Source organism: Sesamum indicum, linkage group LG3, assembly GCF_026168435.1.
Source record: "Sesamum indicum cultivar Baizhima isolate 11 linkage group LG3, ASM2616843v1, whole genome shotgun sequence".
Taxonomy (NCBI): domain Eukaryota; kingdom Viridiplantae; phylum Streptophyta; class Magnoliopsida; order Lamiales; family Pedaliaceae; genus Sesamum; species Sesamum indicum.
The window spans coordinates 28,396,432-28,423,769 of NC_142659.1; the positions used below are offsets into that span (position 1 = coordinate 28,396,432).

Consider the following 27,338-nt stretch of genomic DNA (forward strand, 5'->3'; position numbering starts at 1 on the left):
TTGAAAGATTCAGGATTATTATATTATGATTCAGGATTATGTTGGCGAATTGTATTTGAGGGTGGCGGAATTTGAAGAACGTTGTCTCCAGAGCAAGATTAGTCAACTCTTGTATTCCGTTTTGAGAAACTAATATATGTATATCTAACTTTAAAAGGCTTAATCTTTTTTTTTTTTTTTTTCTTCTAAGGAGTATCAGTGTTCGTTTCTATAATTTTTAAGTTTCATATTCAAGTATTCTTTTTTTTTTAGTATTATAATTATAAATAAATTATAATAATTCATATAAGTGAAATTATAAAATGAAATAAATACTCATAATCCAGTAAAACTTGAAACTTGATGTGAGGTCCCAAATCGTATAATTTTAGCATTATTTATATATATTTATAGGCATTCAAATTTGTCAATTTTATATTGATATGTACAATATATTTTTCTATTAATTTTATATTTTTATAAAATAAAATATTGAGTGATGGATAAAATCATATATTGTCATGTATGGAATTAAAAGTATTAAAGGCAATTTAAATATTTTCTTCAATAAAAGAAGCATATACCAATGATTTGGTAATTTTATATTACATGATGTGATTAAGGAAATAAATCATAAAGGGCCAATCATATCGCGCCACGTTATCAAGTAAATATGGTTAAGTCTTCCACCCTACAACTATAAATAGAGGTGTTTCACTAATCATATCACGCGTCATCAAGTAAATATGGTTAATTCTTCCACCCTACAACTATAAATAGGGGTATTTCATCACTCAACAGATTAAAAACTAAGTTTAAGAACCTTTAATTCGTGAATAAGTCAAAAGACCAGCGAATTAACGTTGTCAAGACACAAATCATCTTGGCAGAAGACCAAAGCATCTAATTCACCAAGAAATACCCAAACTTCAAGTCAACTACTCCAAGTTTATAGCGTTTAATTCGGGAATAAGTTAAAAAACTCTGAATTAATATTATTAAAGGCCCAAGTCAACATCAGCGGAGATCAAAGTATCAAACTTCACCTCTAAAGTTGCCAAAATCAAAGATCGCATTCGTGAAGTGAAGAATCAAAGGTTGCAAGTAGCGATTTTATACCCACAAAAAGTACAATTAATCTTAAAACTTACTTGTAATAATTTTCCTGTTTCAATGAATTCAGAAACACGAACTTTACTCTATAATATTATAATAATAATAAAAAAAAAAAAAGAATTACCCAACACTCACCTAATCACACACATTTTTAAGATGCAATTTGGATGATAGGTTAGGCCCCGTCAGGTGTACATTATTAGATAGCAACATTTTAATAATGATTTAGACCTACATCATTAAGATAGCAACATCGACTCAATTTTGTTTCAAATACACACTATATAAAAAAATGAGATGGCAACAGTCAGTATCTATATATCATGTTGATTCAATTAATTAATCCAATTAATCACCTAATCAAGTACGAATGATCAGAAAACTATCCATCATCCTTTTATTTCATATTCAATTAAATTTTAAATAAATTACCTAAGTACCTAACCATTGATGAATTTGAATTTTGTACAACCCGTGCTCATATCAAGAAAGCCCATTTCCATCTTACTGTTGCAATCACGCAGCCCATTTATTATAACTTAGTGGGACAATTTTCTTGTGCCAAGCCCACAACAAAAAACTTCTATTCTTTTGCTCCAAATTTCTCTTTAGTCCTTTCGCAAAATTCTTTTATTGTATTTATATATATATATATATAACGTACGATCCATTACATCATTCAATATACTTAAATTCAAAAATTAATTCAATCACAATTCAAATCAATTAATATGTTCAAATAAGATAAAGAATGAACAGACTACTATAAAAGTGGACATATAGACACATTTGTGGAACACTTGTGAACTTATAATTTTTTAATTATGAAGCCTAAATCTTACCAATCGTACAAAACAGTTATCAAATAAAAAAACACAAACCATATATTCAATTGGATTGAGTTGAGTCCAAAATCAGCACATCTCTGATCTAAGTGCAGTGTTAGGTTAAAGAGGAACATAATTTTATGACATTACATTCCTTTCTATCTCTCAAAACTGCCAGATTTGACGTATGTGGCTCCTAAACTTAACCTCCTCTTTATTTCAATCGCCCAATCAAGTAATCCCCCAGATCAATTTCATTTCCCCCCACCCCCACCCCACCCCACCCCACCCCACCCCATTCCCAATTATTTTTCCATTTTTATCTATACATATTATAATTAATATAAAATAAATAAATCTAGATTCCGTCCTATCTCAGCCCTCTGTATAGCGTAAGGAAACTGCAACAAATAATCCATAATTAATCAATGTGAGATCATCATCATAATTCATCAATATCAAGACTTACAATATATATGTGGAGAAAAGCGCAACTTTAGACCTAAATATGGATGACAATTTTAATTCCATACCAACTTATTTTAATTTTTTTTTTTTTGTAATTTTAAAGATTTTATACGTTGAGGATAAAAATAATTGAAATTTTCTAAAATAACCGGCACGTCAATAACACATGACCAGCTTAATTAAGTACACTTTTTCGATTATTTTCTTTTATCCTTTAAAAAAAAAATTACAAGACAAAATACCTAATTGAATTTGTATTAAAATTGATATGTCTGAATACTTACAGAATTAAAATTATAGTTTTTCCTCTATATGTATGTGGGTACTATTACTGAAGATCATTTTTTATTGGTAAGGTTGATGTCTCACAATCAAGAGATTATAAGTTCAAGTCCTACGAATTCAATTTTAATAACAGTATGTTGTTTTTTTAACATTGAATTTATTAATTAATTTAAAATTATTAATATATTGGGTACTGAAAATATTAGTTGATTTAAAAACATGGGTATATTTTCAAAAAATATGTGGGTACTACTATATGGGAGTATATATGAATTGTAGTTGTAGTTGAGCATAAGCTTACATTGTTGTCAACAATCATTTGGGAGTTGCAAAAAATCACCGCCGGGTCCCGCGGCCCCTAAGCGGCTGTGGCCCGCCGTCACATCCAGTGATAGACGCCCACCACCGTCTACACCACCACCATTGTGGTTGTAACTTGTAACTAAATATATTATTACAACTATATAATATATATATGTGTGTATATGATTGGACCATGGTATTAATTGTCAGTTTGGTGGGCCCTAATTAAACACAGTCTTATTTCCTGTCTCTCAATGCCTTTGCCTGCTTCTTCGTCCCCACCATCCACATGCCTACTTCCCAACCTTGCCGGAGTTTTCCCTTCCTTTATTACATTAACTATTAGTTAATTTAATTATTTTAATTCGAAACAACGAGATTAGTTTATAAAAGCTGTTCTAAGCACGCAATGCAAAAGAAAGAAACACACCCTAAAAGTTAATTATTACAGTTATTGTCCCACGAATGGAGTCCAGTAAGATGGCGGCCTCAAGATTACGGATTGCTACCATCTGAGGAAAAGTTTTTATCCAAATCAGGTTTGATCGAACCAAATTAATTGTAGAACAAATATGATATTTTTATTTTATGATTAATCACTTTCTCTGATATGTACATGAATTATACAATAAGTAATATTATACTTGTTATATAATTGATTCAAATCAAATCAAATTTAATCCAATGTGAGTTAAAATTTTTCCCATCTCGATCCATTAAATTACGAGACATAGGAACAAAATTGTATTTCGACTAGTGCTGCGACTTATGAAAAACTGATGGAGAAACCCTAGAGGATTAAGACAAGAAAACCCTATAAACCTATAGAAAATTAGGAGAATTAGTGGAGGTCGGGGTCAGATGGACAGTGAGAAGGTATGAAAGGATGGGAGAAAGGGGCCAAAAGTAACTAAAAGAAAAAGTCTTCAGTGTGTGAGTGTGTGTGGATTTGTAATTTTGTGTCTCTGGTTGTGGTGGTGGGCCCTTTTGCTTATGTTTCTCATTTATTTTTTTAATTTATATGTAATTTATTACATTATTAGATCAATTATAAAATTAGTTTAATACATAAATAATTCAAATCAAATACATTGAAATGATACAAAAAATCAATAAACTACTATAAAAGTGAAATTAAAAATCGAACAAGATCTCATTGGCCTTCTGCTGTATTTTCGTATCTTACATTTTTATTTGTACTTATTTTCAAATAGAAACAATTCCAGAATTAAAAATTAAAGAGAACTGAATTCTGAAAATAGGTAGGGAAGGAGAAAAAAACACATGACCCGGCAAAATATATTGCAGATGATGATAATAAATGAGGAAAAATAGTAGTAAGTAAATAATGATGATATACATAGATAATAATTGAGGTGGTGCGTGTAGTGTGTGGATTGGGAAACAGCTCCCGCGCTGTTCTCGCGCGCCCTGAACCAGACGACATCTGCATGAGGGACCCCTAACCCGATGTGTCTACCGCTCCACACTGTGCTTGTACTTTCTTTGTACCCCCACCTCTTCCTCTTGCCTTTTAATTATTATCACTACCACCTTATTTTTACGTTTTGGTTTGTATGGATGGATGGGAGACTATGATTATTATTATTATTATTATTTAACCTTGGAACATATATAAATAGGTTTGATTGAGTGGTCAATGAGCGCATAGGTTAGGTGCAGAATTAAAGTTTCGAATCTTAATATTTTGTTGATATTCGAGATCTTCTTTTAATGGTCACTCAGACTTGACGGGGTCGATTATTTGTGATTGAAGTAGGAAATGAAGTGGATTGATTGACGAGTATGTAAGTTGGTTCGTGTATCTGTAAAAAGAAAAAACACATACGTACAAAATATTTTAAATTTTAAATGTAATTTGAAAATGTGCCGAAAGTAGAAAGAAAGTACTTGTAAAACACAAAATTTATGCAGCTTCAAGATTTTTTTCTACTTTATATGCATCTTTTACTAGTATGGTTTTGTGTCTAGTTAGATCCATGGTTGTGGGGCCGAAATGCAGAGTAGAGGTAGGTTCCACACTCTAATAGATTTAACATTGAAAAGGGGTCTCACATCACATACGACAAATTTACGAGATTGTGCCTCGTGATATAGTACAAAAGACTGTACATTTTAAGGTCAGCGAGATTTAGCTCAAGGCCGAGTTGGATAAAATTGATTTGATCGGACCCGATGATGTCGTCATTGTATATGATTGTTTGATCTTTAAGTAATCCATGCCTATAAAAAAAACACATCACTTTGATGCGATGGGTTCTAGTAGCCATAAACTGTAAATATCCCTCGAACCCGTATGTCAAGTAAGTGATTCTAAATTACAGTAATTACTCTAAGCATCGAAAAGTTGTGGTTAAAACCTATCCCATATATACTGAAATTGGTACAAGTCTTAAACCACGTGCAAGATTTTGAAACTTTATCATAATCAACTAGATCACGACATAGAACAAACACCTAATGATTTGTTTAGTCATAGTATCAATATCAAATGGGCGTGTCTCGATATGTATTATAACTTGATGCAGCGCTGGCATTAAGAACAAAAGTTCTGATGAGTTGTTTCACTATCAAATCGTAATGGTAAGAAAATTCAACTCAACTTTTGACCTTAACCAACATTTTTTTTCCCGAAAAGCTCTAAGAAGTTAGGCTCTTGCCTTTATCAATGTTGTTAAACAATTAATAACCAACGTGACCAAATCAACTACATTGCTTCTGCTTGTATTCACAAATTAAACCTAGCTAGCTTATAACTAATACCCCCATATATCACTGAGCTGTCTCACCTTGCAACTTTTCCTTAAAAAATAATATAAACCTAAAAAGCAATCAATGAAGCCTAGATTAGTTGGCGAAGTTGAGGCCTCACGACCAAGAGTTCATAGGTTCAAATTCCCCTAATATGTTAGTATTGGTCTACTTTAATAATAATATTAATTTACTGCAACAGTAATTATTTGTTATTTATACATATCTGATATTGATAATTAACGTATATTGATCGGTGGTGATTGAATTATAACCGGTTCAATCAAATATTAAAAAAAAAAAAAAGGAACTTAATTAGTTTGCATAGAATTTGGGACAAGTTATTTAGTTGGTAATCATTAGGGTTGCTTTAGCATCTTAACATAGTCTCCAATTGTAAGAAAACTTCGTGCATGAGCAATTAATAGCTATTTCAGCATATTAAAGTTAAACTTTTTCTCATGGTAAAGGTGTTCTACAAAAGTTGATCATAAGGATTAATTGCATGCAGTAATTAGATAAAAAAGATTAGCAATGATAAGCATGCATGCTAGCTTTGCCTTTTCTCGTACAAAAAGACTCTTCATAATTAGGTATGTATTTATAGGTACGGCTAATTATACCTTTTGATTTATTTATTTATCAAAAACTGATTAAATACATAAGTAATTTTAAATTTAAGAACATCAATAAATGAATATTTATATATTGTAAAAGTAAATATATGCCAAAGTTATGCGATTGGAGGTTTAAATGCATTTTTATCCCGTAATTATGCTATTTTGGTCTTTTAATCTTATAATTTATTACGGTAACAACTTAGTCCTGTATGTTTTTAATTTTCGCGATTTCATGACAGAGTTAGTCTAAATTTTCAAAGTTGACAAGAACTTTATGATTTCACTTTTGGGCAAAGTTTCAAAATTTCCTACAAATTCTGTCTTAAAATTGCAAAGTTTAGAAAAATGAAGGACTATTTTACAAGCTTATTATTAAAAATCCAAATAACTATAATATTACAAGATTAAAAAAGCAATTAAACTCGGGATCGGAATTAAATATTGTTAAAATATCGAGAAGTATATGGATGAATATATTTGCTAATGATATATATTCAGATATTAAATACATTAATAATTCTTAGCTAAAGAATATAATTTAAAAAAGTAATGACGAAGTAGAAGTAGACACACGTCAAAAGTTAAGAAATTGAAATTAAAATATTGTAAAAATTTGGAAAAGTGTGAATGAAATACATAATATAGATTTGTAGATGTGGTAGTGCGGAGTGCGTGCATAATCCATTATACATGGAATTTAGTCAGTCAAAAAAGAGATGAAGCTCCTCAACAAATCAACTATATATGATCACATCTTAAATAAATCCGAAAACAAGTTTGGATTTATGTGAACTTTAGTCCACTCTTGTGTATATATATGAGTCCTTTTCATCACCTTAATTACTAGGTTTTGTATTTAGTTTTATATATATATAAAAAATATGCATGGTCGATTAATTTGTTAATTTTTAATTTAAAAAAAAAGAGTGGAAAAGGTTAATTATATATATATATATAAATAATCACATCAACGTATGATCATGCTATGTATTTAATCATGATCTTGAACAGTTATGTTTGGAATCATAATATGTTTGGAATATATAGCAACCGTTTTATAATGATAATAATAACAATGATACGAGTAGATTATTTTATGACCATAATCGGAAGTTTATATTTTCAACATTTTATTTCATCAAAATTACATTTCAATTGAAAGATTAGTACTATAATTTTGAATTATATTTTATTAAATATCGATGGACTTTAAATTTTTTTAAAATAGAGTCATTTAAGATCATTTCTTTTAAATGTATCAATCTAAATATTGCCCCACATTATTTTTAATTCTTTACTCCTTCACATGAAACACTTTGAATTCCAAGTCTTTCACCTGTTTTAACTAATCAATATTAAATTAAACGACCATCTCATAAAAAAAAAAAGAAGCTTGATTTCAAACTTTAAATTAGTAGGATTAAAATTAAATACAATTAAATTTAAATATTTCAATAAATATATACGACATAAAGTGAAAAATTATTGATGTATGATAAGACCACACACCCTAGCCTACATATGTGTACCATATATATATATATAAATAAAAAACATAAAGATTCATTAAAAGTAGCAAAACCCGTAATATCATATCAAAAGTAGTAAAGTAAATAAAATATTCCCTTCCTATTTTTAGTCAATTCTTCTGTTGACATTTACTGTGTCTTCCCTATTCAAGTGATTAATTATATAAATAATCATCCTCCTCTTAATTAGTCAAAGCCAACATTGCAATTAATTACACTGATGGATACAGAATATTTTCACCAACAATGAAATGACAGTTGGATTAGCATTCTGTCAGCTGTAATGCTAAGCAGCTGGAATTTGGATTAAGTTCAGAGCATGATGTTAATCCTTTTTTTAGGGAAACTCATTATGTGAATGATGCTAATCCACGTAGCTCTTGCACTGTTCTTGATCAATCATGCCCTGGATTAAGGTCATTCGTCTCCTTGGATTCTTGTTTCTTCTTCTTGATTGGTAGCTTAATCAATTATTTAGGATAAGATCATACATCCAAACCATGATTATTATTTTTTTTAGATGCCAAGTAAATAAATGTCTCAATTACTTAAATAATACGTTACTTTGATCACTACAATAATATAACTTGAAAATGAAATAACTTATAATAAACGCACATAAAATGAGATAAATATCGATCCATACGTTTGATAGGATTCCGATCCTTAATTTTTTAACCATTAAATTAAGACATCATTGATATATTTAAACCATGATTGATCATATAAAAAACGATTAATACCTTTTTTTTTATGATTTTAAAGTTGTATAATTTTGACAAAGGCTTGTAATGTCGTGATTAAAACTATATCATGTTTTAATTGTTTCCTTCTATTTAAAAAATATAATGTTGGTTGACTATCTCCATTAATAATTAATTATGAAAAATAACTGTTTTTACGGCCAAGATTGTATTAATTAAAGCTCCTAATTTAATTATTTTAAGTTGTAGAAGAAATGTATAATGCTCATTCAATTACAACATAGTCACAATATGATCTGTTTTTGTTCCTCTCAACACAAACATCATAGAAATATGCAATAAAGGGTAAGTTGCCGAAGAAGAAAATGTCCAAAAGAGTTGCCAACAAAATCATTCTTCATCAACTCCATTTCTCTGTTGTTGCCACTTATATCCATTCTTATTTTAGAAACTCATTAACGTTTCAACTGCATTTCTTGTTTCCATTTAAAGCAATTATTATTTATTAATGATCTATAATTATAAAATTCTATAAGTATATATAATTACATCTAATTATTTAATCTAATCCGTAGTTGTTGATGTTTATACCGATTGATCATAGAACAAAAATTCTGTTTTATTTCGATTAAGCTTCCTTCCTATTAATCTGGAAGTTTTTCTCAGGTACAAGAAAATTACCATATTTTTGTATAATTAACAGATCGTTTAAAATGTGTAATAAATGTAATACAATTGTCATTATTTTATTATAATTAGAATTAATTATACTTAGAATTTCTCCAAAAATGCGAAGTTATAGCTTTCCCAAAATATTTTCAAAATTACATCGATAGTCCCTTACTACAAGAAAATAGATCAACAATTATGGAAAAAAAAATTAGCGTCGAGCTAATTGATAAGAAAACTTTTGTTGCTAATCCACAAATTTGATTAGTAAAATTCTGTAGCAAGTAAAATTTTTAGTATCAAATAATATAAATTAGCAACGATAGCTTTACTTGCTAATTAATTAGCTCGACACTATTTTTTCTTTTTTGTAGTGTCGACAAGAATTCCTCATTCACAAATTATATTTATTCCGTTAAAGTTTACATAAAAAATACTAACGTCAGCAAAAGATTTTTACATAATTTATAAATTTCGATATAATGATACAAAAAGTTTAAAACTAAATTTTGAAAATTTTGATGATTTACATAATAGATATATAGTTTTCATTTTGGTAGCAAAATTGAGTCCCCTCCCCCTTATTAGTTTAGTTGGTATTGATTTGAGGGAATAATTGAAAATTGATGGAGCAGAGATGGCTAAATTGGATGAAGATGTGAGCGTCCATCAAATCACCACAACCCCAACGCAAGTGAAAATATATACGATGTACTGCTTTTCATTAATTAGTACAGTCTTAAGTGTTGTACATTCAATGAACAATCAAATAGTTTTACAACTTTATTTAAAAGAAAACACGATTCACTATTATTTTTTAAATAAATAAACTATATTAATAATATTAAATATTTATATCTAAAAAACAATCGAAATAATTATATATTAATTATCAATATTAGATAACTATATTTAATAAACAACTAATTTTAAGATAGAACGACACTTATTATTAAAGTAGAATAGTATCATACACATGAGCAATATTCGAACTCATAACCTTAAATTTATAGAACCTCAATTTCGCTAATGAAATTTAAATCCCATTGGCAATATATAGTTTTATGTTAATTACATAGAAAAGAATCCTATTATGATAGCAATCACAATTTTTGCAGACTAATCCTCAGCAGCAGTCCAATACCCCCCAACCCTACGTACTGTCGGATTTTACAATTTCAAAAAAGTTATAATTACATCAAAATATTGATTATTAATTCAACCAACGCAACTGGATTACGATGATTGACAAGATAGCAAGCCTCGATCATCATCTCTTGTTCACTTCTACATATTATACTTGATTCTTTATGATGTTAGCTTCACGTGATATTTTTGCTTTGATGCCATTTTAATTTTAACATATTAATTAATTTTTTGGAATAATTACATTATTTTTATAAGATTTTATATAATTGTATATAGATATTCTATAATTTAAAAAAAATTATATTTAGCATTTATGAAATTTACTTTCATCTAACAAATTAATAATTTTTTTAGTCAAAATTCACTAAATTTATTGATATTATTAAAAAAAATTAAATAAAAATTAACATTTACATTCTATTGACTTATTATAAGAAAATAGAAGATTAATGACAAAAAAAATCAAGCGATAATTTTAATATTGTCACTAATTATATATATTTAGTGACAACATTGTTTATTTTGTCGCAATAAGAAATTTCATAATTTGAATAATAACTATTGTTTTGTAAAAATTGTAATTAACATGAATTAGTGACAAAAAAATATACATTAAGTTGTCACTAAATACAATTAGTAACTCATTTATAGTGACAATTCAGTGACAACAAATAATAATTATTATTATTTTATATTGTCATTAACTTGCCACTATAGATGTGTCATTAATTATATTTAGTAACATCTTTCTACATATTTTTTATCACTAGTAATTATATAGTGACAAGATAAAAATTATTGTTACTTAATATATATATATATATATCATTAGTGATAATTTTAGAATTATCACTCAATAATTTGTCTAATATTATATTTTTTTGTGGTGACATGCATTAATATATAAAGATGTATAAATGTAATTTGGTAGTAAAAAGAATTTATTTGACTTGCAATAAATCAGTAATAAGTATTTAAGAGTACATATGGATGTTTGTTTAAAGGGACATATTTGTTAGATGAAAACAAATTTAAATAATAAATACTAAATATAATTTTTCAAATCATAAGAAATTTATATGTACTTACACTAAACTTCATAAAAAAGAAAGAGTAATTAGTTATCCCTAATTCTTTTAATTATAAATCGAAATTGAACATGACAAAAAGTGTTATCCCATGTCGTTACATTACTAAAAATGCATTTCTTTTCTCGTAGATATTAAAAATATTTCATGTCATGTATATGGAATGTGGTTGGAGGACTAAGTATGAACTAATGTTGCTAAACCAATATTTAAATAAGGGCAACAACTTAAATTTTAGGGTAAATGATAGCTGCCGCTTATGAGGAGATATGATTACGAATACATTCTCGTTATTTGAAAAATTATAAATATTTTATCAAATGAAAATAATTATATAGCTTTTAAAAAGTATTTAAAAAATATAAAAAAATTAAAGATAAATAATTCATAAAATTATTAAAGATAAATGATAGCAACCTACACACACCTACTCTCTCTCTCACTCACGCACTCTTATTATTAATTACTCTACTCTAACTCTACTATCCCCAAACAAACACTCCTACCTAATTTTATGCATCCAACATTTTTCTCTCTCTTTTCCTAATATACTAAACTTTCAACTGTTGCACGCTTCATTTTACGAAAAAAATTGATATAATTTAATTAGATAGCTAATTAATTATATATATGATTGATTTTCAAACAATGTATATGCCACGTACACTACATTGTATCTACTGAATATTTTAGGGTACAATTTTTTGGTGGAAAATACCATACACTAGATTAGTTCCGTCATTAGAAAATTAATAGAATTAATTATAGTCACACATTGTTATAATTTATTCTTATTGTACATATATCATTGATTAATTATTAATATGGCTAAAACATTCAATGCTACAAATCATAACCTTAATTATGAAAATTGTATATAATTAATTATCGTTCAGATTCTCCCATAATATTTAATGAAAAAATATCTGAAATTATAAATATGAAGCCAAAGAAATGTCATATCGAATAAAAAACAAAATTTAGTACTGGGTCTAGGTTGGACCCCCACCCCCAATTAGGGTTGGCGCAATCAATTAAATCAATTTTGATCATATTAAATTAATTATAAAATAAAATTTAATATATTTGTCATTTATTTAATTATTTTTTTATTTATATATCATCACATTATAAATATATTATATTAATAAATTCAAATTCATTTAAATTGAATATTGTTAGAATTTGGGTGGAGCGATTATTGATCAAGGGACGGTGGCACTTTGTTCTCTCCTCCTTAGCCGCCAGCTATTGTTGAGATTCAAACAGTGGCAACCCCACCCCCAGGCATTATAATCTTCCAGCCATACATGTCATTCTTGTCTCTCATGAAAACACACACTATGCACACATACATTTCCTCTCTCTGTAGTAGAACAATTATAATTAATGTTACTGGGGTGGTGCATGTGTACTGTGCATGCACTGCGCACGTGGTTGTTCTGCAGTGAGCTCAAATTGGGTTTTCATTTATCAGGAACAGTGAGGTGTTTGATGTTATGACTCACACACAATGACACATATCTGTTTGGGGTCAGTGAGCTTTTCACTGTTTACCGTTGAATGTGCAGTGCTCTGTGTCTATCTTTCAACTATATACATATATGGTAGTGGTACGAGCTTCATGAGCCCCAGCCCCTGTGATGTGTGATCTCACCTTCCGCCACTACATTAATTATTTCAACTGTCTTTCATTATGTTAAGTAGATATCTATGTTTGGGTGAATTTGTCAAAACTTGAAATTTAACTTGTAATATATTTTTGTGGACTCCAACTTTCACCATTATATAAAAGAATATATTTTTAAAATAATAAGATTGGAAATGAAAAATAAGTATTATTAATAAAGAAATGCAATTTTGATTTTATAATTAAATCAGACAAAATTTTACTTTTAATCTACTTTATAATTAAATGAGAAATAAGAAATTTTTTAGTTATCTACTTTATAAAATGTTTAAGATGGTCCCAGAATTCAAAGAACTCGGCGCATTCAATCATCTGCTATACATAATTTTTAAAACAATCATAAAATTGAGAAAACTTGACACATTTACTCCTATAAATTTTGTAAAGCGGAGGACTATATTTTCTCAATATTTGGGATAATTTTGAATTCCAAATTGGGGCCATTAAGAAAATTTCAAATGTATCGAGTTTTCTCAATTTTGAGATAATCTTAAAATTCTCCCAATATTGGGATCGTTTTAAAAAATTTTTGTAAAACAGAAGATTAAACGTATTAAACTCCTTGTAAAACTAAAAATGTACTTTTGCCTTATATGGAATAACTCTTTTGGTCCTCTTGAATTTTAAATTTACAATTGAGGATTATAAATTAAAAAATTACCATGTAGATGCTATTGCAAATTAGCATATATTTGACATGTGGCCCTTTTAATTTGGGAAATCTTACTTTTTCTATCAGTTTTCTTGATGAAGTATTTTTGCCCTAATTCTATTGTGAAGAACAAGGAAAAAGTGTTGATTCTGAAATATTTTATTTGTTGTCCCATAACTTACGTCTTATTCACTTTTATTCCATTAATTATGGGAGTTTCACGTTAAAGACAATAATATATATATTTTCACATTTAGTCCTGCCGTTAATTATTTAACGGAAATGACAATGTGATAGTCATGTTGCTGTTAAATGAACGTTTTGGAGGGGATATTGGCATGTGCAAGGCACATACTTCATTTTTTAAGCCAACATACTCCCTAAAGTCCTAATCCATTTTCCCTAAATTTTCTCTAGCAAAACCCTAATTTGAGCGTATTTTTCAAATCTCACCTCCAAGCTATATCTTAACTGCAAACAACCAGAAAAGTGAAGGATCGCACTTTTTTTTTTCTCTAAAAGTTATAACAGAGTAAAAATAGATAGTATTTGTATAAAAAGTTAAAAGCATATAAAAGCTAAATTGAACAATGCTTGAAAAAAAATCACTTTTAAAATAAACTTAATTAATGAAATATTATTTTGCTCCTATGTATTAAAAAGATACTATTTTTTTGCTTATTATTTCACTTGTTGTTTGTCACTAATAATTATTTTTCTTTAGTATTTCATAAATATGTTTTTAAAATTATTTAAAAAAATGTATTTAATTTAATAATACTCCCACTAAGTAATATAATTGTTGATCCATACACAACAACTATTTTGAAAGTAGAAGCTGGTATCCCAAATACTTAAAAAGTACTTTTTTTTAAGTCAGAAGTTGAAAATATTTTTTTAAAGCGTTTGTAAATACTCTAAAAATTAAAGTGATACAAAAACCAAATTTCAATAATGACCAAAAAATGCGTGTTTGTTGCTGATGCGAGAAAGATATATATTTTCTTAGATTCTTGTCATTTTAATGAATTGGTTACAATTACCCTATATATTTCAATTATCAATAATTAATATATAGCAATTACCAATATCAGATCAACATAACTAAAAAATAATTATTATTATAGTAAATCAACGACAACTATTAAAATAGATGAATATATACTCAAACATTGTTAAAATTTAAATCCACATCCTCTTAATTATCAAACTTTAATATCGCCAACTAAACTAAACTAGGTTGACCTTGTGTGTTGCCCAACACTCATAAATATAGTACCTCCATTGCTGACCAACACCTAAAAGTTTGATTTCCTCATTATTCACTATAAGTTATAGTATTTAGTATTACAATAAATATTTATTGTACCATTTGGTAAGTTGGGCTATAAATTTAGCGTCCCAAAGAAATAATTACAGGCACTGTGTCAACAAACAAAGATCCTGTGACAATTATGGGATGGGTATTACTGACTTATATTGTGGCAACTGCCCTCATAAAGGATGTTCTGTATGGGACTCAATATTTTGTTGTGCAGACGACATAGATGTTGGGTGTGTACGAGTGAGTGGGAAAAAAATATTGCCCTGATAAAGGGTTAATATTTAATAAAATTTCAGAACGCGTGCTATTTTCTAGTTTTAAGGTTCAAATCACTAAAAAAAATGTAATTTTATCGTTACAATTAATTATTATGATAAAAAATATATATGGCAAATTTAGATTAATTATGAATCTGCAATGGTTATTAACCGTTATTTCTATAAGTAAGACAAAAATATTAGTCATAAAAATCGGCAAAGATTTTCAATAGCTAAAAATTATGACAAATATTGATTCATCGTGGTAGAAAAGTTAAGTTTTTATATTAGTTTTATTTAACCATGATTAATAGTACTGATTTATCATAATTTTTAATTCGTGACAATTTATAATGTTGCTAAAAGTTATTTTTTTTGGTGGTGACTTAAAATTATTAATATCTATTATACTGATAATAATAAAAATACAAACGAGTAAAAAATAATATATTAGTGACAATTCAACAACAATACAAATATATTGGCTTAAATATATATTTTTTCAATTGCAATATATATATATATATATATTTGGTTCTATATTTTAGTATTTTTTGGCATTATTATTCTTTATTTTTGTAGAATTGTAAAATAGTCCTGTAATTTTTTGATATTTCACAATTTTGGTCCATTCGACGGCAAATTGTGTAAAACTCGCTAGAATAATTAGTCATGTGTGCCTCACATGGTTTGTTTAAGTTGAGATTTTTGTTCTAATTGGTTCACTTTTGCAAATATGGACGAAAAGTTAAAAATAAAATGACATGGCACATAATTTATTTCGACAACTTTTGCACTATTTGTCACTAAAAGGACCAAATTTGTGAAATATCAAAAGATTCTTTTGCAATTTCTAAAAAGATAAATGATGAAAATGCCAAAATCACAAGGGGCACATGATTATTTTGACAACTTTTACAAAATTTAGTACCAGAAGGACCAAAATCGAGAAATGTCATAGGACACCTTTTGCAACTCAAATACATATATTTAAGCCCAAATATGATTATATTAGTGACAATTTAATGCTAATACAAATATAACAAAAGCTACATCTATTATTTCTATGATCAGTATACATGTATGACTAATTGTTTATAATAATAATTTTACGTATAATTTTTTTTTTTGTCGCTAGCTATTGCTAGTGATGAGTTTTACAAATAATTGTTACAATAAAATCACAAAACACATTAATGTCAGAAGATAATTTTTTTACTACAAGAAATATAATATTAATTCATATTAATAATAAACAACAGTGGCAAATAGTTATCGATCACGATCACGTAAAGGTTATTGGCCGCAGTTTTGATGAAGGTGACTAAAATATTTGCCATGTTAACTGTTTTTACCATGAGTCACAACTGTATCGCAAATAATTTTTTTTAAGATGGAAAAAGTTCATTTTTGTTATCAGTTATATTGGATTGTGGTTAATAATAGTATTTACCATGACTTTTAGCTATAATTATTAACATTGTAGTCAATAGTAATATTTTTCTAGTGTATTGACTTGTATTAATAAATAATTATAATATTAATTAATATCGTTAATTTAATTTTTTGGTACTGCTATAATACCATTTAATTCTCAATCAAGTTGTTAAATGTACAATTTGCATAGGCAGTACGTAGTATAACTATTTTCAGACGAATATTTTATTTTCTGATGTCATATGTTGTAATCATATCCTATCCATTAATTTATGTAATACGTAATTATTAGAACAGCCACTCAATAATCAATTCTAAAATCATCATCGGTGTTTCCTTAATTAAACTATGTTCAATGTACTTTACAACTCTAATCATATATATAATTACTTTTTCAATAAATTAATATACATTTCTTCCCCCACATGTATATATAAACTAAGGTCTATGATTTCAAAATCAAATCACTGATACAAAAAAGGTGTATTCTAAAATAATTATATTATTCTCACCAATTTTCTCCACGATTATTTAAAGCGGCGGATGTGTTACTGTATTCAAATTGATTTGATAAGAATTTTATTTAAACTTATTGTATGGCGTACACGTTATGTATGTGTATAATTTGAATTTTTATTAAACTAATTACTATGGCAAACAATACTAATTAAACGACAAAATTTTTACCAAAATTACAATATATTAAAGTATACATTTTTTATATGCAATATTTGATTCCTAATAGCTTTCATGCAAAATAAACATTACTTTATCAAAATAATAAACAATCTTTGTGAAGTCAAAAACAAGTAAAATGAAAAGTTAATAGCATACAAACTTGTAATTGAAGTGTATTAACATAATTTAATAAAAGTACATCAAACTACATCAAAAAAGACAGCAAAATGTTAAAGACTCCCATGTCACGTGAATAAGATATTCAATAAATTTGCTCTAAGTTTAATTACAAGGTTGTCTCAATTCTTCCACAAATTTGTAGAATTATCTTAAACGTACTATTTATATACCTTCTTCCAAATGCAATCATATACAATGCAAAAGAGAATAAATACTTAAACTGGCCACAATGAATACACACCTGTATTATTTTATGCACATTAGCAACTGCAAAAATATTTGTTCTTTTCACCCTCTCAGATATTTGTAATGAAATGTAAAACAACAAAAAAATAAAGAATTCTCTCATTACGTAAATCATATGCATAAATATTATATAGCTCTCAATAGGGAAAAATACTTTTCTAGTCCCATAAAATAAGGGCAAAATTTATTTTTGTACCACAACTATGGGAGTTGTCGCTTTTAGTCTCATAAAACTCATAATTATGTATTTTTAGCCCAAAAAAGTTAAATCCGTTGTGGTTTTGGGATTAAAAAGTCATAAAATCACATATTCTGAAACTAAAAATATGCGATTTTAAGTTTTATGGGAATAAAAGCATCACCTATTATAGTTGTGGTATCAAAAAATATTTTGTCCTTATTTTATGAGACTAAAACAAATATTTTGCCCGCTATCAACGTAAGATTCTAAAAAAAAGTTATCCCTGAAAAAAATTTATAACACATAACATAACAAAGAGCTATCAAAATTTATATTTTAAATGTGCATGAATAGACAACTATTCATATAAACTTTTTGAAAAGTATAGTTGTGAGGTATTTCGATTAGTATACATCTTGATGAACAAAGGTTGTTACTCTAATTTACTCCCTCATGTTTAATAAATTGTATGGCTAAATGCATATTGTCGTGTATATCGGGAGGTGATGTTTTAAGAACTATAGTTACATGACTAATAAATTAAATATTCATGATTCATTTACTCTGTGCAATTTCTCAATACTCTATCATTGAATTTTTCAAATTCACTAAAAAATAATAAAAGAGTCGTGAAACTGTACAAAATTAATGAATTATAATTATTTAATTGCCAATCCTGCACCGTCCAAAATAAAGATGATAAATGCAATTTAACCTAAGTGGTATAGAGTAAGATAATTAAATTTGTAAAAAGTAGTCCCTAAATTTTATATTCTCAATAAGAAAGACCCCATGTATAATTGAAATTCCAAGACTGAGACAACCCTCAATTTTCTGTGCAAAAGAATGCCTAGACTTGAACCCGAAACTGAAAAAGAGAACAGTGTAAGGTGAAAAAGCCTCGTGAAAGTAATCAAGTGGGGGGTGAAAAAACAACTTAAAATATAATAAATAAATAAAACATTAAAATCATAAATAAACAAAAGCATAAAAATTAAACTGGTTCACTTGTCAACTAGTGGTCTTTCTTTGCTTTTCCATCAATTTTTTTTCCAAGTTATTATATATATATATATATATTTGTTTATATTCTTCAAGAAGGAACGTCTTGTCACCCACCTCAACCCACTGCCGCTGCTGATTCCGGCCAATACCCACACTTCCTTCTGCCTCCTCCTCACTCAATTCATTCTGCAACTTCAATCATTTCATCATTTTCATCTTTCTTTTTCCCCATATTTTTTGCTAAAGCATCAAGAATTGCAAGCTGTCGACCTTCTTGAATCCAACTGCAGTAGAAATAGAAACCCTCTATTCTTCACTCTTTCTAGCAAGAGAAAGAGAGATCTTCGCTTGATTTTGAGCTGTAGATGACCTGGTTTCATGCTTTGTCTTTAGGGTTTCATTTTTCTCCAACTGTTTCTTGAATTTTTCGAAAAGGGTTTCTTCTCTGAGTATTTGTTTTGTCAATTTACGCATCTGGAAATGGAGGAGTACAACAATCATCATCATCAGCTGAGTGAAAACGCGAGTTCCAGGGGGAGTGGGTTTCCGTACGCGGGTCCAGTTCTTGCACCGAGCTCTTCTGTGTATGCGAGAACGAGTAGTGGGTCCAGCAATCACCATGGTCAGTTGCCGATGAACAGCTTTCATCTTCAATCTGGTGATTGTTATGATCAATCTCAAGGGCAGCAGCATCATCCCGTTGTGAAAACTGAAGCTGGGAGTTCACAGAATCATAATTCTCCCAGGTTTTACTATTACCAGAATGTTCAAGATCATCATCATCATCATAGTCATGATCACAGGAGACAGGAAAGTGATCAGGCTCCCGGCGAGGTTGATGCTATAAAAGCCAAGATTATTGCCCATCCTCAGTATTCCAACCTTTTGGAAGCTTACATGGATTGTCAGAAGGTTAATTGATTACCCCTTTTCAAACAACAATTATGTAGTTTAATTACTTATGTTCATTATGAATTCATCTACAGAATTTGTTTTCATTCTGTGTAATCACACTCACCCCTCTCTCCTTCATGCTATATATAAAGGTGGGAGCTCCGCCGGAGGTGGTGGCGCGGCTGACGGCTGTCCGGCAAGAGTTTGAGGCGAGGCAGCGAGCTACGGTGGCCTCCAGAGATGATTCAAAGGATCCGGAACTCGATCAGTTCATGGTAATTCCATTAACTACCTCGTAGTTTCTAGAGTTAATCTTTGTCTTTTCCTTTCTTTCTACAAGGACGATCGAGGTTGTTTCTCGAACTTACTGTTCAAGATAACTCGACCCGCTATCATTAACGTCGTAGGTGCAAAGTTCTTACCAAGAATCTACTTTGTCTAGTATGTCCGTCACACAGACACTCGATTTTTATACCTTAGGCTTAACGGACCATTTTGCATCGTGGGTTTTTGATATAATTCTTGGATCTGAAATTCCGATCTAAATGCAGGAAGCTTACTGTGATATGCTGGTGAAGTATCGAGAGGAGCTTACGAGGCCTTTACAAGAAGCCATGGAGTTCATGCGACGGATAGAAACACAACTCAACATGCTCACCAGTGATCCTGTCCGGATCTTCAACTCTGGTACATCAATTCTTTTCCGTTTTCTATCTTTTCTTTTCTAGAGAGAGAGAGAGATCTTTCATGGACGACATTGCCTATCCTGGTAGGAACAAGCAGAGAATACTGGTTGCCGGTTACTTTTGAGTCCCGAATGTGGCCTGGATTTTCTTGTGCAGTGCAGAACTGATAGTTAACACTGTCCACCACCCTCCAAATCGGGGGGGTGGGGTGGCGGTGGGTAAACTGGTTGAGTCTTGAATGCCATAGGCTTCTTTCTGCACAGAATTGCAGACACCTTCATTCAATACTGCCACCCCTCGACCTTAATTGGTAGCTCTATTTCCCAGTGAACAGAAGTTTGACTGATACATACATATATACACCATCATTTTCCAACGCCTTTGTCACGAGTGCCTAATTAAACAAAGCAGAGATTAAAAAAATGGAAAGAAAGAACCCTAATCACGAGTGTATAGTAAAAAAGATATGATTTGTTCCCATTATGCAAATAAAAAATAGAGAGACATAATCCCATCTTCTGCTTTAAAGTTTAAACAATGATGAAATCACACGTTTGCTTACCCTCTAATCACACACCCTTTTATCCTTTTCATGCCGAATTCCCCATTCTCCTTCCTGACAACATTAATTAATGTCACATAATATATTCCTAATTAATACTGATTTCAATCTCTTTTTCTTAATCTTCATTTGCAACTCTCTCTCTCTCTCTCTCTCTCTACATTATATATATTGCATACATATTTCATATATCACATATATATATATATGTATATATATTACATGGGTGAATGCATGACTGCATACCTGGACATAGATTAATCTTGTCATTTCTTAGGTTAGTGTTGAGAGAACAGTTTGCAAATTTAGGCTTTGGAAAAATGAGAAACATAGGATGCTGTTCATATCAGTGTGCTACCCCATGTTGCCTGTACCCAATTTGTCAGGGTTTCTGTTTATATTAATTTATTTATTTTATATTATTAGTTTATTTTCTTTTTCTTTCTTGTTGCTTTTCTTATTTTTTTATTTATATTCTGCATGTTTGTGTTGATTTAATTTGTGTGATATTATTAATATATGAATAATCTTCCATTCAATCATAAATCTTTTTTAGCTTTTTCGAAGTTGAATTTTGCTTTCCTGATGGTTTTGTAAGATGGGAAGATATATTTGATTATACATTTCAATGCACAAAAAGGCTTATTTGTTTATTTGAAATTGTATGCAAGTTTTTTTCAATTTATTATATATCCTATACATATATATATATATATATGTAAATAGAACCACTTACCTACTTTATGTCAAATCTATTTTTTGGATGCTAGCATCTATAAAAATAATAAAAAGTGGCATTGGATAAATGAGATTTGTGTTTCTAAATAGACGAAAAATGAATATGAGATTTGAAAATAAAACTAACGGGTTCGAAAATATGAATATATGTCTGAACTAAGAGATTGAGGATTGGAATTATTTTTGCATTGTGAAAATGCAATTACTAAACATATTAAGCATTTGAATTAATATTCATACTATTTGTTAAGGGTGAGACCGTTATAATAACTATGTTGGCAAAATGACCATTAACAAAATACCTTTATATAAACGTACTTAGTTATTCACAAGAAATTCATTTTAATAACTTCTTATTAATTCTTATTCGATATTAATTTATTTTATTAATTCTAACTAATTATTTATTAATTTAATCTACAATTTTCTTAATTAAATTAAAAAGTATAATAAGATTTTAAATCATCCACATACATCGAGTGTGCTTTGGTTGCTATTAGAGCTTTGCCTCATGGAAAATTGGAAAAGCATGGAAAGTGCATTTAGCATATCTAAATACAACCCTTGTTGTTGTTAAAGAATAGAAGAGACTTAGTGAGAGAATTGTATGATGCATATATATGAGCCGTAAAATGGACATGTAACTTGATTTGCATGAGAATTAATGTCAGCAAGCCATGTTAATTGTCTTTTGTATTCCCTAAGACAGCAAAATTTTGCATCTATTAAGCACGTTATATGTTACGTTATATATGATGATTTTTAAATGTGTGTTAAACTTGAGAGATCAATGTTAAGTTGGGTAAATGTATTCTCATTTTGTTGAAATTTGATTTGTTTACAGCTGTGCTTGTTTGATAAGCAAATAAATTTGTTTTTCTTGTAGGTTTAAGCTTTTTATTTTTTAATCACGGCGAATACTTTCTCTAGTAATTGCGAAAATTTATGTTCTTTTTATTTGGTTTTTGAAATTGGAACATTCATATTTAAATTAATCTGAATAGTTACTAGCTTAACATATCATCAATTCAGATTTTTACTTTAAATTTCTTAGTCTATTTGTTAATAATTGCGTTTTATCCTATGAACATTTTCTTCTTAGCTAGCTTCAAAAATTTCTGGCCTTATTATGCTCAACATTGTCTCGAAAAAATGATGATGTTGAAGGATAATCAGTCACTAGGAAAAAAATATTTATTATTGGCTACAATATTAATGACTATGGCTAAAAACCATAGTAAATTACTACTGTTAACTATGGTTAAACAAAGCTAATGCAGAAAAAGATAGTTTTTCCACTATGAAAAAATATTTGCCACGACTAAGAGTCATGGGAAATGTTTTAGCCGCTTTCGCAAAACTCATGGCCAACAACCGTTGTGTGGCCGTGGTCAATAACTATTTGCTACGGCTATTTCTTATTAATCATGACAAGTAACCGTAGTTAAATGTTATAATTCTTCTAGTGTCTTCTATTTTCGGTTAAATGAAGATGTTAATAACCAAAGAAATGTTATATATATGCAATTAATTTTGAGAGAAACTCAATGCAAATGAAATAGACGTTTGCTCTTTTTTGTGGTACTTGAACCTTATTTTATACTCTGAGTATATTATAGAAATATCCGCTTGTCACTTTTATGTCATGTTGTAACATTTTCATTCATTTTATTTGAACTTACGGGAACTTCTTTACTATTGGATCAAAAACATAAAACTTAGACTTTATACATAGTAGAGGTACATGGTGAGTCGAGCGGGTTGGCTGGGCCGCACTCAAGCGCAGGAATTGTGAGCTCTTTTCATAGCCTGAAAACATCCATGTCCAAAAGTTCACGAGCTGGTGCTTCAGCTTTTCTTTTATTTTTTAGTTTTTGCCAAATCTTTCATCTTGTTAGATAATAGTTCCTCGTCTTTCAAATATGTCTTGTTGTGGTTCTTAATCATTAAATTCTAATGGAATCTAAATAAAGTGGATGTAATATTCCACTAATGAAGGGTAAAATTGGAAAAAAACTTAACTATGCACTTCAATAATCTATCAATAATAATAATAAAAAAAATGCATGTATTTCAATAATTTACTGTTTGCATAGCTGACAAAACGAGAATGAGAACCAAACGACACATTTTATATCCATTTTATATCTAGGTACTAAATGAAAAAAAAATACCAAATATGCCCTAAAAATTTGCAAAAATCTCAATCAATATATTGTCTTTATTTGAAATATCTGACTTAATTTTCACATCTAGTTATTAAAATATTTTATTATGATGTTCTTTTTGTTGTTTTCATTTCTCAAGATATATTGGAAACTTATAACTCATATTAATAGTCAAATCCACTCAAGGAATAGATTTAGAGCAGTGATTTGTTATAATATAATAAAGATATCGGAATGTCCGCTGCAACATTTCATTGTTGTTTTGCCACGAAAAACTCAATTTTTGAAATTTCGTTGCAAAGTTGTAGCAAATTTGCCACGAAATTTCTATTGCAAAAAAATTGTTGCTATAACATTGTCTTTTTGTAGTGATACTCATCATCAAGGCATTTGTTGCAGCTAATCGAGATATTAAAATTTCACTAGGAAAACTTAATTTTCAGTTCAAGATTTCAGAATCTAGATTATAAACTTTTAGAAATTAAGATCGAGTTGAATATATATTTTGAAACGTCAATGCATTCCGAATTTGGCTTTTAACATATATAAGTTACTAAAATGTGAGTTTCTCATAGACATTGAGAAATAAAGTCAGGAGGAAATAAAAACATCATATTGAAGTTTGATAATGAAATGTGAGAAATGAAAATCAACTTGTTAAAATGAAGTAAAAATGTTGATTGAAATCTATGCAAGTTCTTTTTGTTATATTTAGTATTTCTCATTTTAGTATATGCAGATAAAATGAATTTATTATGTATATATATATATATATATATTTCTGAATGTTTAAGTATATGAGTTTTTTGAATCATTTACAAATTATTGAAATGTATGAAAATTTTATATACCTGTCAATAGTGGTGTATTCCATTCACTTTATTTAGTTTTCACTAGAATTTAATGGTTAGGGACCATAGTTACAAGCACTTAAAAGAAGAGGGGCATTTGGGATTTGAGATGAGGGGTATGAGAAAATACTACTTAAATTATTGGAACAATAAGGGTCACATTAATTCAAGTACTTTATGTGAGAATTTCAAATAGATTAGCTTGAGTTTAGGCTCGACATTTCCGAAATGAGCTTGCCTTAAGTTCAAATTTTCAAACTTGAATCATGTATTTGAAGTTGGACGTTGTATAAAATTCCATATCCCTATTGTGTTAAATTGCTATTCTTAACCTTTTTGTGTTCTACAAGAGTGTATCATATATATATGTTAGAATTATGTATGGAGAGGTTACCATTGTTTTCAAACTCTCACGCAACCAGCATATATAGAAGATGTTAGCTTAGCTAAAAGATCGGGAGTTGGACTGTCCTTGTCATGCATTAATATAATAAGTGACTACTACATAAATGCTACCTCTTAGTTATTGGTTGTGTTATGTAATTTTACTTCAACCACATTTTGGTTGAGTTTCGTGTCCATGCATTTTATTTATTGATGGCCTATTTCATTTTTTGGGCTCAATTGCACGAATAAAAGAGAAGTGTGAGGGTGTTGGTTCATCCGAAGACGACCAAGATAATAGTGGTGGAGAAACAGCACTTCCTGAGATTGATCCACGAGCTGAAGACCGGGAGCTGAAAAACCACCTCTTGAAGAAGTATAGTGGATATCTGAGTAGTCTCAAGCAAGAGCTCTCCAAGAAAAAGAAGAAAGGGAAGCTGCCCAAAGATGCTCGTCAGAAACTACTCAGCTGGTGGGAATTACATTACAAGTGGCCATATCCATCGGTATGTCTAGTCATCGCTTCCCAGTAATTTTGAACTATATAACTTTTTCTAGGACTCAGTATAATTAATGATTATACTCTTTCTCTGAAATTTCCCAACTTTTCTATAAGTTTATCACATTTTTACATCTCACAGAATTCCATTTCAACATATGATAATGCTCAGAAGTTTTAAGAGGAATTATTACAATCATTGAATAAGCCCTTCTTCTCACGAAATGTATAACGTTTGCCACCATAAAACATGTTCCCATTTGAACATGTGCTGATGTTTTGAAGCTTGATGTGATGTTGATGTTCTATTTCTAGAATTGCAGGTGTGTATTTCACTAATTAAGTCCGAGGGAAGATCATTATGATTAACTGCATAAATTACCAACCGTCGGTCATATTTGTTGTTCTTTTGGCTTGATTGTGTAGGAGTCGGAGAAGGTAGCGTTGGCCGAATCAACTGGACTAGACCAGAAACAAATAAATAACTGGTTCATAAACCAAAGGAAACGGCACTGGAAGCCCTCGGAAGACATGCAATTCATGGTGATGGATGGCCTGCATCCACAAAGCGCAGCCCTCTACATGGAAGGTCATTACATGGGCGAAGGTCCTTACCGGCTGGGGCCATGATGCATGGCCCTGCACATTAAGATAATTGACAAAGGTCTTTAATTAGGCCAGGGCCTGCATCCCTGGATATGGAGAGTCACCGACAATCGACTATGTATTCCAGCAATTAAACTTTGTCAAGAAAGGAGCAAGTACGACGAGTCCTATTCTCACGGATTGCTTGAACATCTACACTGATTCCAATTGTTGAAAAAAAGGGTAACATTTTGACAGCTCAAGCTCATAGTTGCAACTGTCGTAATCATAAAGTTTCGTTTCCATAAGCTATATATTGGCAGCGTATAGAAAATCGTTCAATATCTGCCCGTGCAATTACTTGGTTAAGTCGTCGTGCTTTTGATCATAATTTGGAAAATTATCTGAAAGTGTAACTGTTTTTTGTTTCCATGAAGTGTGGCCAACAAGTGTGTGAAAGTATGTAGCATAATTAGTTAGTGTTGAAGGATTTTTGTTATAGTTGAATGAATATTGTATGAATTGCTTCTTAGTGAGATGTTCATTTTATCTGCCTTGTCTTTCCTATGGATCATGTATATCACATGATTGCTATTTTCTTTCATGAATCTAATGTACAATTCAAATCTGATGATGTCCTGAGAAAATTCCTGTAAGATATTGACGTCAAAAAGTTCTAGGTAAGCCCTTAATTATACGTATAAATCCCTATTTTACATCATAAAAAGATTAATTACACACTATATGAAAATATTATATTGGTGACAAAATATTAAATGATATTTTTAAATTATCACTAAAAATATATATTA

The 27,338-nt window shown here is 29.4% G+C and overlaps 1 protein-coding gene across 1 annotated transcript; it reads left to right on the forward strand.

Moving 5' to 3' along the window:
* The first annotated feature begins 19,243 nt into the window (after window positions 1-19,243).
* On the forward strand, window positions 19,244-27,077 carry LOC105159076 (homeotic protein knotted-1). The gene is made up of 5 exons (XM_011076017.3): window positions 19,244-20,071; window positions 20,206-20,328; window positions 20,605-20,740; window positions 25,698-25,948; window positions 26,368-27,077. The coding sequence occupies exons 1-5, from the start codon at window positions 19,640-19,642 to the stop codon at window positions 26,569-26,571; spliced, it is 1,146 nt and encodes a 381-aa protein (XP_011074319.1). The 5' UTR covers window positions 19,244-19,639; the 3' UTR covers window positions 26,572-27,077.
* Window positions 27,078-27,338: the final 261 nt, after the last annotated feature.